The sequence below is a fragment of the Strix uralensis genome, chromosome 7, assembly GCF_047716275.1.
Source record: "Strix uralensis isolate ZFMK-TIS-50842 chromosome 7, bStrUra1, whole genome shotgun sequence".
Taxonomy (NCBI): Eukaryota; Metazoa; Chordata; class Aves; order Strigiformes; family Strigidae; genus Strix; species Strix uralensis.
Genome location: NC_133978.1, coordinates 33,178,668 through 33,193,215, shown reverse-complemented (window position 1 = coordinate 33,193,215; position 14,548 = coordinate 33,178,668). Strand labels below are relative to the sequence as shown.

Here is a 14,548-nt window from a genome sequence, read left to right as displayed (position 1 = left end):
TAATGAATCTAAGTTTACATTACTAAGTGTACATTACTTCTTGCAACCTGCACAGAGATACATATAAGCATACGTAAAAAATGGGCAGTGCTCCGTGGATGCGAACAAAAGCAATTCTTGAAACTCTCATCAATTACTTCGTCCATCCAAATGCATAAATAGACATTGGCATACCAATTTTTATATACTGACAGCAGGGTATCTACTTGTAGGACACCACACTGAGAACTGCCAACAGAAGGCTGGATCTCTGCCCAGGACAGCGAAGATTTCCTACAAAACTGTGCTTCGTATGCATTTACTGAGTAACAAATGCATTCCACGATACGCTGGATAGTAACAGAAGAACCTACTAGGCTCAAGCAATTTGCAGCAACAACACAACTCTGACAAACTCTGATGCAGTATTGACAAATTATTTTGATGTCTGGCAATAAACTTAAAGAAGTCACTGTAGCTCATGACAGTGTCTGTGCTGTAAGACAACTGCACTGCAGACTACGAGAGTCCTGGTTCCTCATGCTCTGGGACAGACTCCTGTCAACATTCTACTCAATATAACCCTCCACTTTGACAACTCTATCTGGTTATAGCTCTCTAAAGAATTTTATCTAGCTATCACAGTAATTTACATTTTTCCTAGATTACTTTACTCACAGAAAAACATATTAAAAAAAAAAATCTTAAAAAGAAACTGAAAGGACACACACCATGCACACGCCCCCCCCCCCCAATTTTATACATCTGGCCTACTACCCTCTCAAAGAAGGAATTTAAATTGATCTAACCTCTTCTTAACTGACAGGTTATATTATATTTTGTAGAGATCTAAATAGACACTACCTGGTAGATTCTAATTGAATAGAAAAAATCTATACTGGTCTGAAGAGAGTGCATTCAGAAGATCTGATTTTTATGTAAATACTTATAAAAATTCAGCAGTCAGTGTTGAACAGTGCAGATGACTAATCCTCTACAGGTGACTAATTCAGTAATTAGTATGTTCGTGTTGATAACAATCATATCAATTAACATTTAACAAGCAGAGCTCTCAAAAATAAAGAGTATCAACAGATATTCAACTACTGGCAGAAGCAGAAGAAAGCATCATGAAAAATGAAAAGTAAAATTATAGGATATTTTGAATAGTTGTGTTAACTAGCTTAAGTTTCTGAACCACTGATGAATTACTAGTCTCCTCCTTTGTTGATCTGCGAAACAGCTCTGCAATAACATCCCACGGAGATCAGCTTGCTAGTTCAAGATACCTTGAAAACTACACCATCTAGTCACACAACAGTCTACTGCTTCACAAAAGGAAAATCAAATGGGATGAAAGTCAGCAAAACTCATTCAGCAAAACTCATGCCTTCATTAATAGCAACCCACATCTGGTGAGATTCTCTTTCAGGTACTACTCCTTTCTCTTGCAAGTAGGAATCCATATGCTTAACACAGATTGTAAGGGTCATTGACAAAGCCTTTGAAAAAAGTGCCTTTTTTTCTGTGTGTGTGGGTGTGCACGTGCATGTAGAAGACATTACTAAAAGTGTTAAATCTAAAAATTGATGCTAGTTGCTTATTTCAGTAGTCAAGTCTGTTGGTGGTACACTGTCTATACTGACAATGTATTTGTACCAGAAGACTGCTATACAATTAGTATTTATGAACTACCTTCATGTTCCCTTAAACTTAATTTGAGTGTGTTTTCCTCCCTCATAATTGACCCAAGATTATAACAGATACTTCCACGTCAGTGAAATGTTCTAATCTACTACTCTTGCAAACCACCTCTAATTTAAAGATATTAGACTTAAATCATGCTACTTCCCCGCCCTGTTCATCTGCAGATTCAAGAAATCCCAATATTGGAAGTCAATTTTTATGCCTGAAATACTGACCTAAGGGTTTTGCACCACATTAAAGCACTGTTCTGCCATTGTTCATAAACTGGCATCTGCAACTTCTAAATTATATTGAAACGGAAACATGAGAAAATAGAGCATCAACTCACAGTTAATAACAGTTGAAAACATGGCAGTTACGTGACGTCAAGCTCAGATATATGTTAAGTGAATCAGGAAAGAAAGCTACTTAAATCCTCAGAAGTTGATTCTTGCATCCTATTATGCAAAAATTTAATTTTTACTCCCTGATGCTTGCAAGGTTTTTTCTGAGGTACTCCTACCTGATTGACTCTATCGTGATCTTGAGTCTAATGATTTTATGTTACCTAAACAGGAATAAACAGAAGTCCCCAACTGCAATTATTTTTATTTCCTAAACTCAAATATTTACAAGTGGTCAGACACATCTGTATAGTCAAGGAAGGGAACTTCTAGACAATGAGTACTTCCTGTAAAACGTAGCTGCTTCTTAAGTGATCCTGGCATAAAGCACTGGCCTAACAAAAGCAATCACAATTCCCTTCTGTATACGGACACAGTGACTATATACCTTGCTATAAAAGAATTTTTCTTCCATCAAGTAACAGTTCACATTTTTTCAGGATCCAAAGCAGAACTGCAGTTATCACTTGCAAATGAAACCACTGTTTTTTAGACTCAGATGTAAAGTAAATCTTTACTTTTTCATATCGCAGATTATTACCAAACCAGGAAAACATTTAGCAAACAGTCATGCATGTGTAAATTTGAGATATTAAAAGATCAACTGATACAATACTTGAATTTCCAAAGGCGACATCCCACGGGGAGCTGATAGGCTGTTCTTCTCCTTTTGCTCCACCTTCCTTATCAACACCTTGTATCCCAATGCCTGCTACAGTGGTCACCACCTCTAATTCCAGATCAATCTACAAGAAGCAAAATTATACACACCGAATGCACAAAATTAACTGGCTGAAGTTACAGATAATTTGAGCTAAGTGTCAAAAACAGAGTTTTGATGACAAGTAAAAAACAAATCCTAATGAATTTCAAGTATTTGTTTATGTAGGAAAATAATGCTGATGTGGGCAGCAAGGGCAGCAGGAAAACCACGTGCCTGGAATTCTCTTCTACATGCAACAAAAATTAACACTGCTCTGTCAAGGTTTTCTCAGCAGTTGTAGAAGGCGGCATCAAAATTTTCTAGAGAAATACTCTGACAGACAATGGATGTGGATGTTTTATTTTAAACTGCTATAGGAATATGACATAAAAATTCAGATACTGTAACAGTATCTTCCATCTCTATATAAAATAATCTGCACAAAGAAATTATTTTTCCAGTTTATTTCATGCCTTAGAGCAAAAAATGTTTTTATTTTAATTTCTGCAACCTAAATCCTTTTATTTTTCCTTCCCCATTTGCTTATTTTTTAAGTGACTTCCAATACCTCTCATGAATATATCATGATGATCATGTAAAAAGGGAGTCTTTCATGCATATAATCTTATAACTTTTGTAGCAATAAATGCACTCTTTTTGCAAGGCCCATGGCCTGCACAAATATTTGAAAGCATGTCCTGTAGTTGTTGTATTACTTTAATTCTTGGATACCCTCATGGCACATTTAGATTAAAAGGAACAGCTAAATATCACGAAAAATGCTGAAGAAGTATGATCTAGATCTTCAGACGTTTCTGTGCTGTCTTTGCTACCTGCAACACTTAATTTCCTGCAGTTACCAGGCTACAGTGATGAATATTGGTAAGATGAGGACCCTGGAGGGAACTACTCATTTTTAGTAACAATGTTTCTGTACGAACAGGGACCCTTGGTCCTTTGGAGAATAAAACCTGGTTGCCAATTACAATGAATACAGTTGCAGGGAGTTTGTGGATGAGTGCTTTGAAGTGAAACACAGAATGAACCTACTTAACAGTACAAAGGCGCCCGAACGGAGTAAGGCTGTACCTCCTCTGATCACAAATCAGACATATCTGTGACGATCTGAGTACAAGATCTTCTGAGATACATAAAATACTTTTAATAATAAGGTAATACTATATTGCTTCAACAAAGTTCTGATTATTCTAAATCTGACCTAACCAAATGTAAGATCCAATGACAATACATACGAGTAACGTTCCTATGTGCTAAAACCTTTACAAGTGTTTAATAAAAAAAAAAATCCACATGCAGACAATTCTGATATTAAAGCAATTACCTGTACTTTAGAGACCCAAACAGCTAACAGAAGTTTAGATATCCACTGACCCACAGTAGTACAATAACTTTAGATAAGAATCTGATACTACTGGAAGTGAAACAAAACCAATTTTTGCTTCCAGTACTAAGAATAGATGTTTCTCATAACAGGAAAGTAAGAGTCACTAGGAAAAAAAAAAAAAAAATCAGTTATGCTAGAACCAGTAGTGTATATCATCTTCATTTGAAAGGAAGCACAAAAGTGTATGTAGCCCTTTAAACAGCAAACTGCACAACAGCATTTATTTATAAGATATTGGGTCTATTATTTCTTCCTGATGTTGAGGGTATTTGGAGAGTAATTAGGTATAAATTTTCACCTGTGTAAGTAGAATACGTATAAGAGATTAAATTTTGAATTTCCTTATGGAAAATTTACCTTTCTGATTAGGTGATTTTCTGTATCAGCCACATATATAACATTATTTTTTATAGCAATCCCTTGTGGTGAGTTGAAAGCTGCCTCTGAAAATCTTCCATCTCTCCTTCCACTGTTTGGACCTATAAATGAAACAAAACAAACTCAAAAGTAATTTTAGGAAAAAAAAAAAAAAACCCACCTTCAAAATAAAGTGCATATATTTAAATCTGTAAGAGAATTACATATACTAAAAGATGCTTTCCTACCACCTTGTACAGTTTACATTATTAATATTTTGTGCAGTCTCAATTTAGTCATTGTGCTACGTAATTATGATAGCCTGGTGCTCATTCTCTGCAAGTTCCCTCCTTCTTCAAACTCATCTTCCAAAGTGAAGTCTTAATAGGTGTCTAAATTGTTCCTGTTCTCTTGCACTAAAGGACAACATCAACAATGGAAGGCAGAAATAAAAAACTACATCTTTTTATATTCCTGACTACATCAAAGCAAGCCAGCAGGAAAAACTTTGATTTCCAAAACTCAACTTCATTTCAATAGTTTAGATCTTGGTGTAATCACAAATGAAACTAATATTTGATTAGCAGCATTTTCTCATTAATAATAATAATAATTAGGAAAAAGATGACATGGAACTAATTACACAAAAGAACAGTGAGAATGATGGAGTGACAGTCTTCTGCACAGAACAATCAAGAAATAGAAAGGAACATGACCTGAATATAACAGTATGAAGGTAAGCATCATATCTCAGAGGGAGTAACATTTAAAAATGCATTAGCAGTATGTGTCAGCAGAAGACATTTAGACTGGATATGAGTTATGTGTGCATCATGATTTATGGTGCAAATATAGTAATTTTAACCTTTGTGCATGCCCACATTTATTACTGTATTACGAACTTCATTACATTATTTGCTGCCCACTGAGTCATTTAACTGAGTCACTGAAATACACAGACTTTTACAACCTACTGTCAGAAGACAATTTAGACCTTTACAGACACAAAGGACTGAGGTGCTGGTGTGTCAGATTCCAGTATTTCCTCTTGTAAGCATCAGGGTGCACATCCCCAGGGAAGGGACTAGCACAGAGCACCACAGGAAGGAGGGGAACCAGTTCAGAGGTCAGGACACTTCCCTCTGAACTGCTGTTTAATGACTATCCCAGAACACTAAAGGGCAGCTTGTTGGCAGAGACTTCATCTCACGTATCACACAGAAGCCAGATTCTCACAACTCATACTTATGACTTTTGTCATAAGAAATCCTGTTTGTACTTCCCATAGAAGAAGGGTATTAAGATTAATGTCTTTATCAGCTTAACTTGGATAATTAAGCTGTCTATCCAATACACTGTTACTTCAAATAGCAAGAGATGTTCTTCCTTTCCTTAAACAACAGTGCCACTGCTATTTTTATGAGGTTTGTAGGATCCTGCCATGGGACAGGCATTAGTCAATACCAGACTAATATAGTACATATCAGCATACAGGTCCTGATTTTGAGACATAAATGAACCGTTGTTTTCAATGATTTAGGGATTCAACCACTTCCTAAATCTGTCTGTTATGACGGCTCATGGATGGACTGTCCCATACTTGGTGCATTAAGATGTAACTTTGATCACTGTAATGGATTAAAGAACAAGCCTGAATGTTTCATTTACGAAAGCATAAAGCATACAAAGAATGTGCAAATTTTCTTGATTTACACTGTAAAGCAGATAGTAATTTTACAAAAAGTTAAAGAGATTAGCTTTTAAAGCTGAAATGTTACTAACAAACTTTGTAACAAATGTACCTAAATTTAAATACTTAACTTTCACTATTTTCATAACTTGTTTATATGTTACACCTCAATTTTGGTGAGAACACACAGGCCTTTTCATATATACTGAGGCAACTTCATTTTCAGGTGCCTGTGTACTAGGGCAATGCCACTGTTCATAATAATGCTTCCCTCCTCTAAAAACCAGAAGGGGATCCTATACAAGAATGATCTTCATTTAGAAAAACCACAACAACAACCAAACAAAAATCATACCCCATAAACTTCCCCATCCACCACTACAATTCAACGTTCATTTCTTCTATCGGAAAGGGAGGCATTACTGTCTCTCTTCCCTACCTTACTGCTGGATGTGCATCATTTAAATTTAAACCCATTTGCAACTCTTTCAGAAGAAAACAAAATATATTTTTTGTAATTCATATTGGACATCATATGAAAATACAAGCTTTAGTCAATGGAACAAAGAAAAAAAAATTAGACATCTCAACCAATTGCATTAACAGAGTCTCCTATTGATGGTACTATACTATATCCCTCCATGTCCAGTAAAAGTGATTTTGGTAGAAAAAAAAATTCTGGCAATCCTTATAAACTGCTAGGTCCTCTAAGAAAAGAGTCAGCCTAGTAGGCCCAGTGAACATACTCTACTCCTAAACTAAAATTACTATAATAAATTTATACACTCTTACCTCCAATCGTGTGTAGAATTTGTCCATTTTTTCGAGTAACCAAAATCCTATGATGTCCAGTGTCAGCTATTACCAGCCTTTCTCCTGAATTATCTACGGTCACTTTGCCAGGAAACAGCAGGGGAGAAGGTGGTAAGGAGTCTCTGTATAGCTTTATTCCAATGTTGTTATCTTTGATTTGTCCTCTCTCCTTGTAGAATTTCAGTGTTATAGAAGTAAATAAAAACAACTTCTCTCTGTGTCCCTCTCCAACAAGTGAAAACAGCATATTTCCACGAGGCCCAAGAATGACCAGAGTTGGCCAGCAGGACACTTCTAGTTCATGCCACAGTGTTGCATCTGCATCATTTACTACAGGGTGGACAATATTATACCTCAGAACAGCACTTTTAATGTTATCCAGAACTTTTTCATTTGGGAATTTTGCTGAATGGACACCAACAATAATAAGACCATCTGAAAGGAAAAATAAAATTGTGCATTGAAGCATATTTTGTATTTGAATTGAAAAAAAGTAAAAATGAACAGTTATCTCACAATGTGACTGACTGCTTTCCAGAATTAAAGAGGATTTGAACAAACAAAAAGCAATACATTTTATTTCATTTAGCATCAATTGTTATGTGCCACACAACAATTCATTCCAAACTGGAAATGTATATATCAGATCTTTACTGTTATTTGGCATTTACTACCTAATCCATTAAAGGGCTTCGCTATTTGTAAAACTTCAAGTGAATATGTAAAAATAAAATGCTTTTGTAAAACACTCCTCCAAAAGCCCTGTAGGTACAGTCAGTAGAGTTTTCTATGGCAAGAATAGTGAAAGCAGCCCTCTGATCAGAGGGCCTGAACCAGGGCCCAAAAAGTAACAACTATGAACAACTGCACCCAAGGACATTGTTTGGAACAGAAGGTAGTATTTACTTTTATGCTTTTCTCCTACCTTTATCACAGAGATGCAATCTGGGTAGCTGACATCTATCCTCACCTCTGGTTTTGTGGTAGAAAACCAGATCCGTCGTATTTCAGGTCTCAAATAGTTGTATTATTTAAGCTCAGACGAGTTTGTTTCCTTCTAAAAAAACTAACCTAATCTCAAGTTGGCTTTTTATTCAGTTACAGAGAAATGGAAAACTATTTTTCTCTTTTAGCCCTTTTCCTCAACCACAAAACAGTGTTAATGGAGAAGAACATCATCATCAATGTGACAACAGGAAAGGGTAAAGTGCAAGTGCTGCACAATATAAGACTTAGTTGAATAAAACAATTTCACGTATACAGAATTTTAAAAAATCACTATAACTCACACAGTCTTTATCAATCCTATAGGCACAGCATGTTGCAGTATCAGACAGCTGAAGTTGTAGCATCATTAACTGCTGAACTCCAAACAGCAGGTCAAATATTCTAACTGTAATAGGATCAGTAGCAGTGCTTATATTTGTCCTTCAAAAATATCATTAAAGCCGGAAAGACAAATCTATACCGAACACCTGAACAGCACAAATAAGTTGTAACATCCTCTCATGAAGAAAATTCTTGTGGAAACTGACAGATGCTATGCTGAGATATAAGAATATGCACACCATTTAAAACCCTTTATTTGAAGGATTATAACAGAGCACAACACTGGACTTATGCCAAGCTATTTCTGAATATTAAAAAGTACTCCCTCTTATAGAAGTCATTTCTGGACTGCTGATAACATGAACTGAATATGCACTGGGGTTTAAAATAACTTTCTGAATGCCACTTGAAACACAGAAATAGCACCACTGAAGATAGCAGCAAGAACATATCAGATAAAGATGGTAGGCGACATTTAATCCTATGGAAAGCAGTCTTCATTTTGAAACAGATCTCCTGAAATTCCAGACAATAGAACTATGTGCATATGTACAATGATATATATAATGATTTAGGACCACCCTAAACCTACAGCTTCTTGTGTTCAGACCTCTTACATCTCATGATCACACCGCTGAAGTTTCAACACACTCCACGTAAGAGGGCATTTGAACCACATTTTAGAAAAAGTAATCAGAGCATCAAAAATGTATGTACACAATTGTACACAATGTACAATTAAAAAAAAGACATTTTGTACTAATATTGAGGTTTTTCTCTTAGCTATGCAGAAAAATATAAGCAACATTCCTTCAAATATTCAAACAATAGATTAAAGATCCAAATGCATTATGAAATAGATGCTTTATCAGAGTAAGATGCTTGTTTTCATTCTAAAACTGTCTGCTAGGTCAGCACCCTCTGTCACTTCTGTAGCACTGTAAATATATACATAGAATGTGTAAATAAATGCTATGTTTACAAATCTAAAGTCTAGTAAAGCTGCAGTTTCGCTACATATTTACTCTGACTTGCTGCTGCCAAAAGAAATCGTGTCACTCATCTTTTGCACCAAAATCCAGTTTTTTGCAATCATGAAGTGATAGATTTTCAAACTAACCCAACCAAAAGTGAAGGGACTTCCCTTAACTAAAGAAAAGAGCAGATCAAAATGCAATGAAACTCCAGAACAATGCTGAATACCAAGATACCTGCATTAATACATCTAGACATTCTTAAAGCATCTTTGATATGTCCTACATACTTTAGTTTTAATTCTTCCAAATTTTATCTCTCTCAAGCTTCTCAATTCAACAACTCTTCCCTCTTCTTTTTCATAGTATTCACTAGTAAATCGTGTTTGCCTTTGGTGTAGAATATGGACAATGTACATCTACTGAAGTATTTTCTATGGCTTAAAAAAACACAAGTCTTACTGCCTTCATATATTTATACATATTACTCTAATGCTAAAATCTACACACTTAGCACAGCAAAGAAAGATTACATAATCCTGAACAGACTGACAATCAAAACATGGAAACAGCAGAAAACAACCAAAAGGGAGATATCTATAGTGAAAAAAAACAATGTATTTTTCTTTTTGTTTGAACCATCAAGCACCTTAATCTCTTCCTGAATGCAACTACTATCCTTTGTTTCCCAACGGATTAAATTTAAGATTAATGCTCCACACACCTGCTCTTCTTTCCTTTTACCTCCACTTTCATTCCAAGTATCTCTTTTCTCACTCTGGTTCCTGCAGGAACGGGATAGCTCAAATCCAAAAAGAACTTACTAGGATAGCTCAAATGCAAAAAGAATTTATCACCTATCAGCAAAGTACTTTCCTCAAGTAATAACTCCTAATAACGCCTATGACAGGAAGTTTAATACAAATCAAATAAAAAAATGTGTCTCCAAGTGGACATTCAGTTCAGTTCAGAGTGCTGCAGCCTCTTCTACACCAGTACAGAGATGTTCAAATACTTTGAAAAGAAAGCTTGTGGGGAGAAGTTGTTAACATGAATATCTTCTTATCAACTGATGTAACAGCTTGGTCTTAAAAAACAGATTAAAGATATGACACCTATACTAATACAAGAACACTATACTACAAAATGTTTTTGATTTAAAGATATTATTCATTATATGATCAATGTAATCTTCTGAAACCTCAATCTAGACCCTCCCCCAGCATGCCTGATATCCACAGCAGTCCATTTATCATCTGCTAATCACCTTCCACTTAAAACTGTCTCCCTCCCAAAAAAATGCCATGACAGTTTTTTCTTATTAAAGTCCCTCATATCTGAAACATTATACCAGATCTCAAATTTCTCCAAAGCAAACAGCTAAGCTTTACGAGGTAGAAAAATTAGTTTACTTGAGTCTTCTGTAAAGCACTATGTAAACCTACAATATATAAGTGAACTACTTACAGAACTTGAAATTTCAAAGATACTGTAATTTCTATTTCTAGTGAAAGAAGGTAACACGTTAAAATAAATGCTGCCAAAATTAAAGTCAGAAACACCAATGGAGAATCAGAGACTTAGACATTATAACATTATTTACTACATATATATATTATATTTAAAGGACTGAAAGTAACACCATTCTTCATCTCACTGTTCAGTCTTTTAAAATATCTAAGATAAGTGAGTAGCTGATACATTCTGTGTAAGACCACAGTTTATCTCTGACAAGTCATCATGATGACAAGAGACTGCATTCTAAATAGTAATTACCCTGCATTTTTATTCACTCAGAGAGAGGTTTCATCTCAGATGTGTCTTTAAAGAGCTTAACTCCCTCTCGAGAATACAGGACTACTAATGGTATATAATGTGATGCCAATACCAAAAAAATTCTAAACAACGCTTACATATTTTGTTATTTCAGTTCGGATGGAAAAAACAAGTAATCCTGGCTATATCCATCCTACTACATTTACTCTTCCCAGAGTTGGTTCCTAAATCAAGTGTAGAGAGTTACATACTTGCATTAACTTTGAGCCCGTATCTTACATCCTTGCGTAGCTTTTTGCAAATAGTCTTATTTATGAGGATATCAGATTTGGGCTTTAAGCACATATCCTGTTTCTTTAATTATACAGACACAACAGATACCTTATTTAACCCCATTTAAAAATGTGATGGGACTATACACAGTCACCTTTTTTAGGCTACTTAAAAGATTAGAAGACATTTTTAGGCACCCCTGAAATTTTGCCAGCTGTTTAGTAATCAGCAACAAAGTGACTCAGCTACTTTGCTTGCAACACTGCCAGGAAATTCTGTTCCAAGCCAGCCAAAGCACTTTTACCTTTATCAGAGTACAGGCACTCTAACGCGTGGAGATCAGGCAGCAGGTGCAAGCAATTGATGCAGCAGTAAGTAAAGAAATCCAACACCACAACTTTTCCACAAAGGTCTTTGTGAAGAGAAATAGGACCTTCAGTGTTTAACCATTGTAGATCTGGAATTCAGAGAACAGTTAGGGGAAGAGGTAGGGAAAGGCTGACACTTACACCTGATTTGCACACCACCACACAATGTTCCTGGTACACTGAACTTAAAAAACAAAGTTCAACATCCCTTTCTACACAGGTAGAAAAGCAAACCAAAAGTCTTATATTTATCCAACTCATCCTTATGTTCCACAATTCTTCATAATTAGTAAATGAAAATAAATATTATTAACAGGATTTAATGTAATATTGAAAGTACAGTTTATATATTTAAATAGGCACCTTTTAATTGAAAGAACATGCAAGCCTCAGAACAATCTTCATACATTTTAAAACATGATTTACATTATTCAACCCCTAACAATGTCATATGGGTAACAATTAATTATTAAAACTCACATAAATGCTAGCAAACTAAAATATTGCTAAACTCAATGATTTTTCCAACAGTTTTGTAAAGATCTAATTTCAGAGATGACTGAAATATTTTGTGTTTATAGTTTTGATCTTGACCTTCAACTTTGAAATTACAGGTATAAATTAATCCTTACATGGGAAGAAATACAACCTTTTCAGATATATCCAGTATCACTCCTGGTCATTTATTTTAACCACTTGAGACAGGAAATAATTCTTTTCTCTCTGGTAACTTATATTCCTCTGATCCCATTAGAAACTGGTATCAAGATAAAAAATAAATATCCTAGAATATGGTCTGCCATTATTATCACGTAACATTTATGAAAACAGCAGGGGTGAAAAGATTGATGTGATACAATGCAAAGCTGAACTAAATTTCTGAAGGCCTATTATTAAAAAAAATGTATGCTGACTAATCTAAAAATCCTCAGAACTTCCACTCCAACAGTTTCAGCAAACTAAGTTCTTACTGCCCTAGGAAAAGTTATTGCTGGTGAAGTCAGCAGGAGGCTTGTTTTCTATTTCATTAAGAGGAGGACTGATCTCTGCCTCCATATATTATTAAACATAAACGGATGCACACACATTTTGATCTGGTGACAATAATAATTTATCAAGTATAAGCATTATTTCCACAGCACAAGGCCTTTACAATTTACTTTTTAACAGAAAAGATTAGGTTATTTTACAGCATTGCTCCCCTTTTCACTAGAATTAAAATACCTTTCATAAAAAAATACTGGAAATTAAAAATGTTGACTACCTATTTGAGCTCTTTTTAGAGGAGAAAATAAGCTTTGACACAACACAGAAAGTGAAACAATATTAATGACAAAGGTGAAAATTCAGGGGCCCAAATCTAGACAGAACGAGCATTCACTTTGCTCCATTGGTTAAACATCAGAATTCATTCCCATGATACACATGTGATTTTAACCCTGAAGTTTACCAGCTGAGGTCTCAGTCTTGCAGTCAGATGTGAGCTCCCGCAGTTGCAGAGAGCCTCACTAAGGTTAAAAGGACCCTGAGCAGGACTTGCAAGATCTTACAAGACCTAACCTTTAATTTCACTCTTAGCATGGGAAGAGATATAGAAACGTGTGAAAGGGAAATGGGCACAGTGCTGAAGAAGGATGACATCTCCAGCACAGTTTGTATTACCAGGGACACAAAAATTGACAAGCACGTGTAAGTTATGGGAAACATCCTAGGCGGCTGCAGTGAAACCACAGGAGCTCAGGAGAAAGCTGCAAGAGTTGGTAAGGTCCTCACTATGACCAGAGGAGAGAGATATCAGTGCATTGTACAGAAGGAAAAAGCTTTATTTAAAAAAAAAAAAAAAAAGAGTAAATTAGTGACGCTAGCAGACTTAGAAGAGAGGCTTTAAAGAACGGGGTTTTGCAACCAGTAGCAGGGGGAGCATTTATAAAGGGTCTTTTTTTGTTGCCCTTCGCTCCTAGTGCTTTCAAGAGTGACATTTCCTATCGCTAGAAGCGCCTTTTAAAGAAGTGGCTAACGGGCCCATAATTACACAGCCCTGGCAGGCGGCGGGACTTCAAGAAAAACGCCACACGGTGCGCATCAGGGCTCAGCCACCTCCCCGGGGGAGGCCCTGCCGCCGCCCGCCCGCCGGGCCCGGGACACCGAACCGCGGTCCGCCGCGGGGCCTGACCCGCTCGGGCCCCGCCACCCACCTCCGCCGAGCTCGGGCACCGTTAGGTCCCGCTCCCGGCCGTCCATCTTCTTCAAGTACTGGTAGACTAAGTTCTCCTTCTCCTGGGGAGTCTCGGCGTCGAGCAGGGCGTACTCCAGCTGGGTCTGGGCGGGCAGGAGCCCCGCCAGCCCCCCCGCCGCCATGACGCCTCCTGGGCGAGCCCGCCGCCGGCACGGGCCGCTGTTTACCAGCTTCGCCGCCGCACATTCGGCACCGCCCGCAACGCGGGGGAGGAAAGCGGTAATGTAAAAGGAAAAAAAAAAAAAGGCACAAGTAGGCACTAATTCGTCTGTCTTAAAGGGGAACCTTCTCATTTATTTCGTGTTTTTACATAGTTTTGATATTCACAGAAGCGTATTCGTGAGGAGAATCCCCAGCGGTTATTCCAGCTCAGCAGATTCAACACAGCCTGCTTTTCCCGCCCAGTTACATTTTATTTGTGAGTGGAATAGATGTGAAAATCGAGCAGTACCGGGACAAAGCCCAAACAAGGCACCAATAATTTAAACAGTGGGATTTTTGGGGGGTGCTGGAGGGGGGAATGCTGTGAGAGAAGCGGAAAGTTGCGCGACAGCC

General features: G+C 36.8%; 1 protein-coding gene across 2 annotated transcripts in view; it reads right to left on the bottom strand.

Annotated features, from left to right (window-relative positions):
- The window catches only part of NHLRC2 (NHL repeat containing 2), a 35,672-nt gene extending 21,386 nt beyond the window's left edge, over window positions 1-14,286 (bottom strand). The window contains exons 1-5 of one of the 2 annotated variants that reach the window (XM_074875331.1): window positions 13,953-14,286; window positions 11,694-11,846; window positions 7,017-7,472; window positions 4,535-4,656; window positions 2,686-2,815 (exon numbers count right to left, since the gene is read on the bottom strand). In XM_074875331.1, the coding sequence (XP_074731432.1) occupies window positions 2,686-2,815; window positions 4,535-4,656; window positions 7,017-7,472; window positions 11,694-11,846; window positions 13,953-14,286 (1,195 nt within the window). The remainder of the gene's footprint in view (window positions 1-2,685; window positions 2,816-4,534; window positions 4,657-7,016; window positions 7,473-11,693; window positions 11,847-13,952) is intronic. The other variant, XM_074875332.1, reaches the window with a different exon arrangement.
- Between the last annotated feature and the right edge of the window lie 262 nt (window positions 14,287-14,548).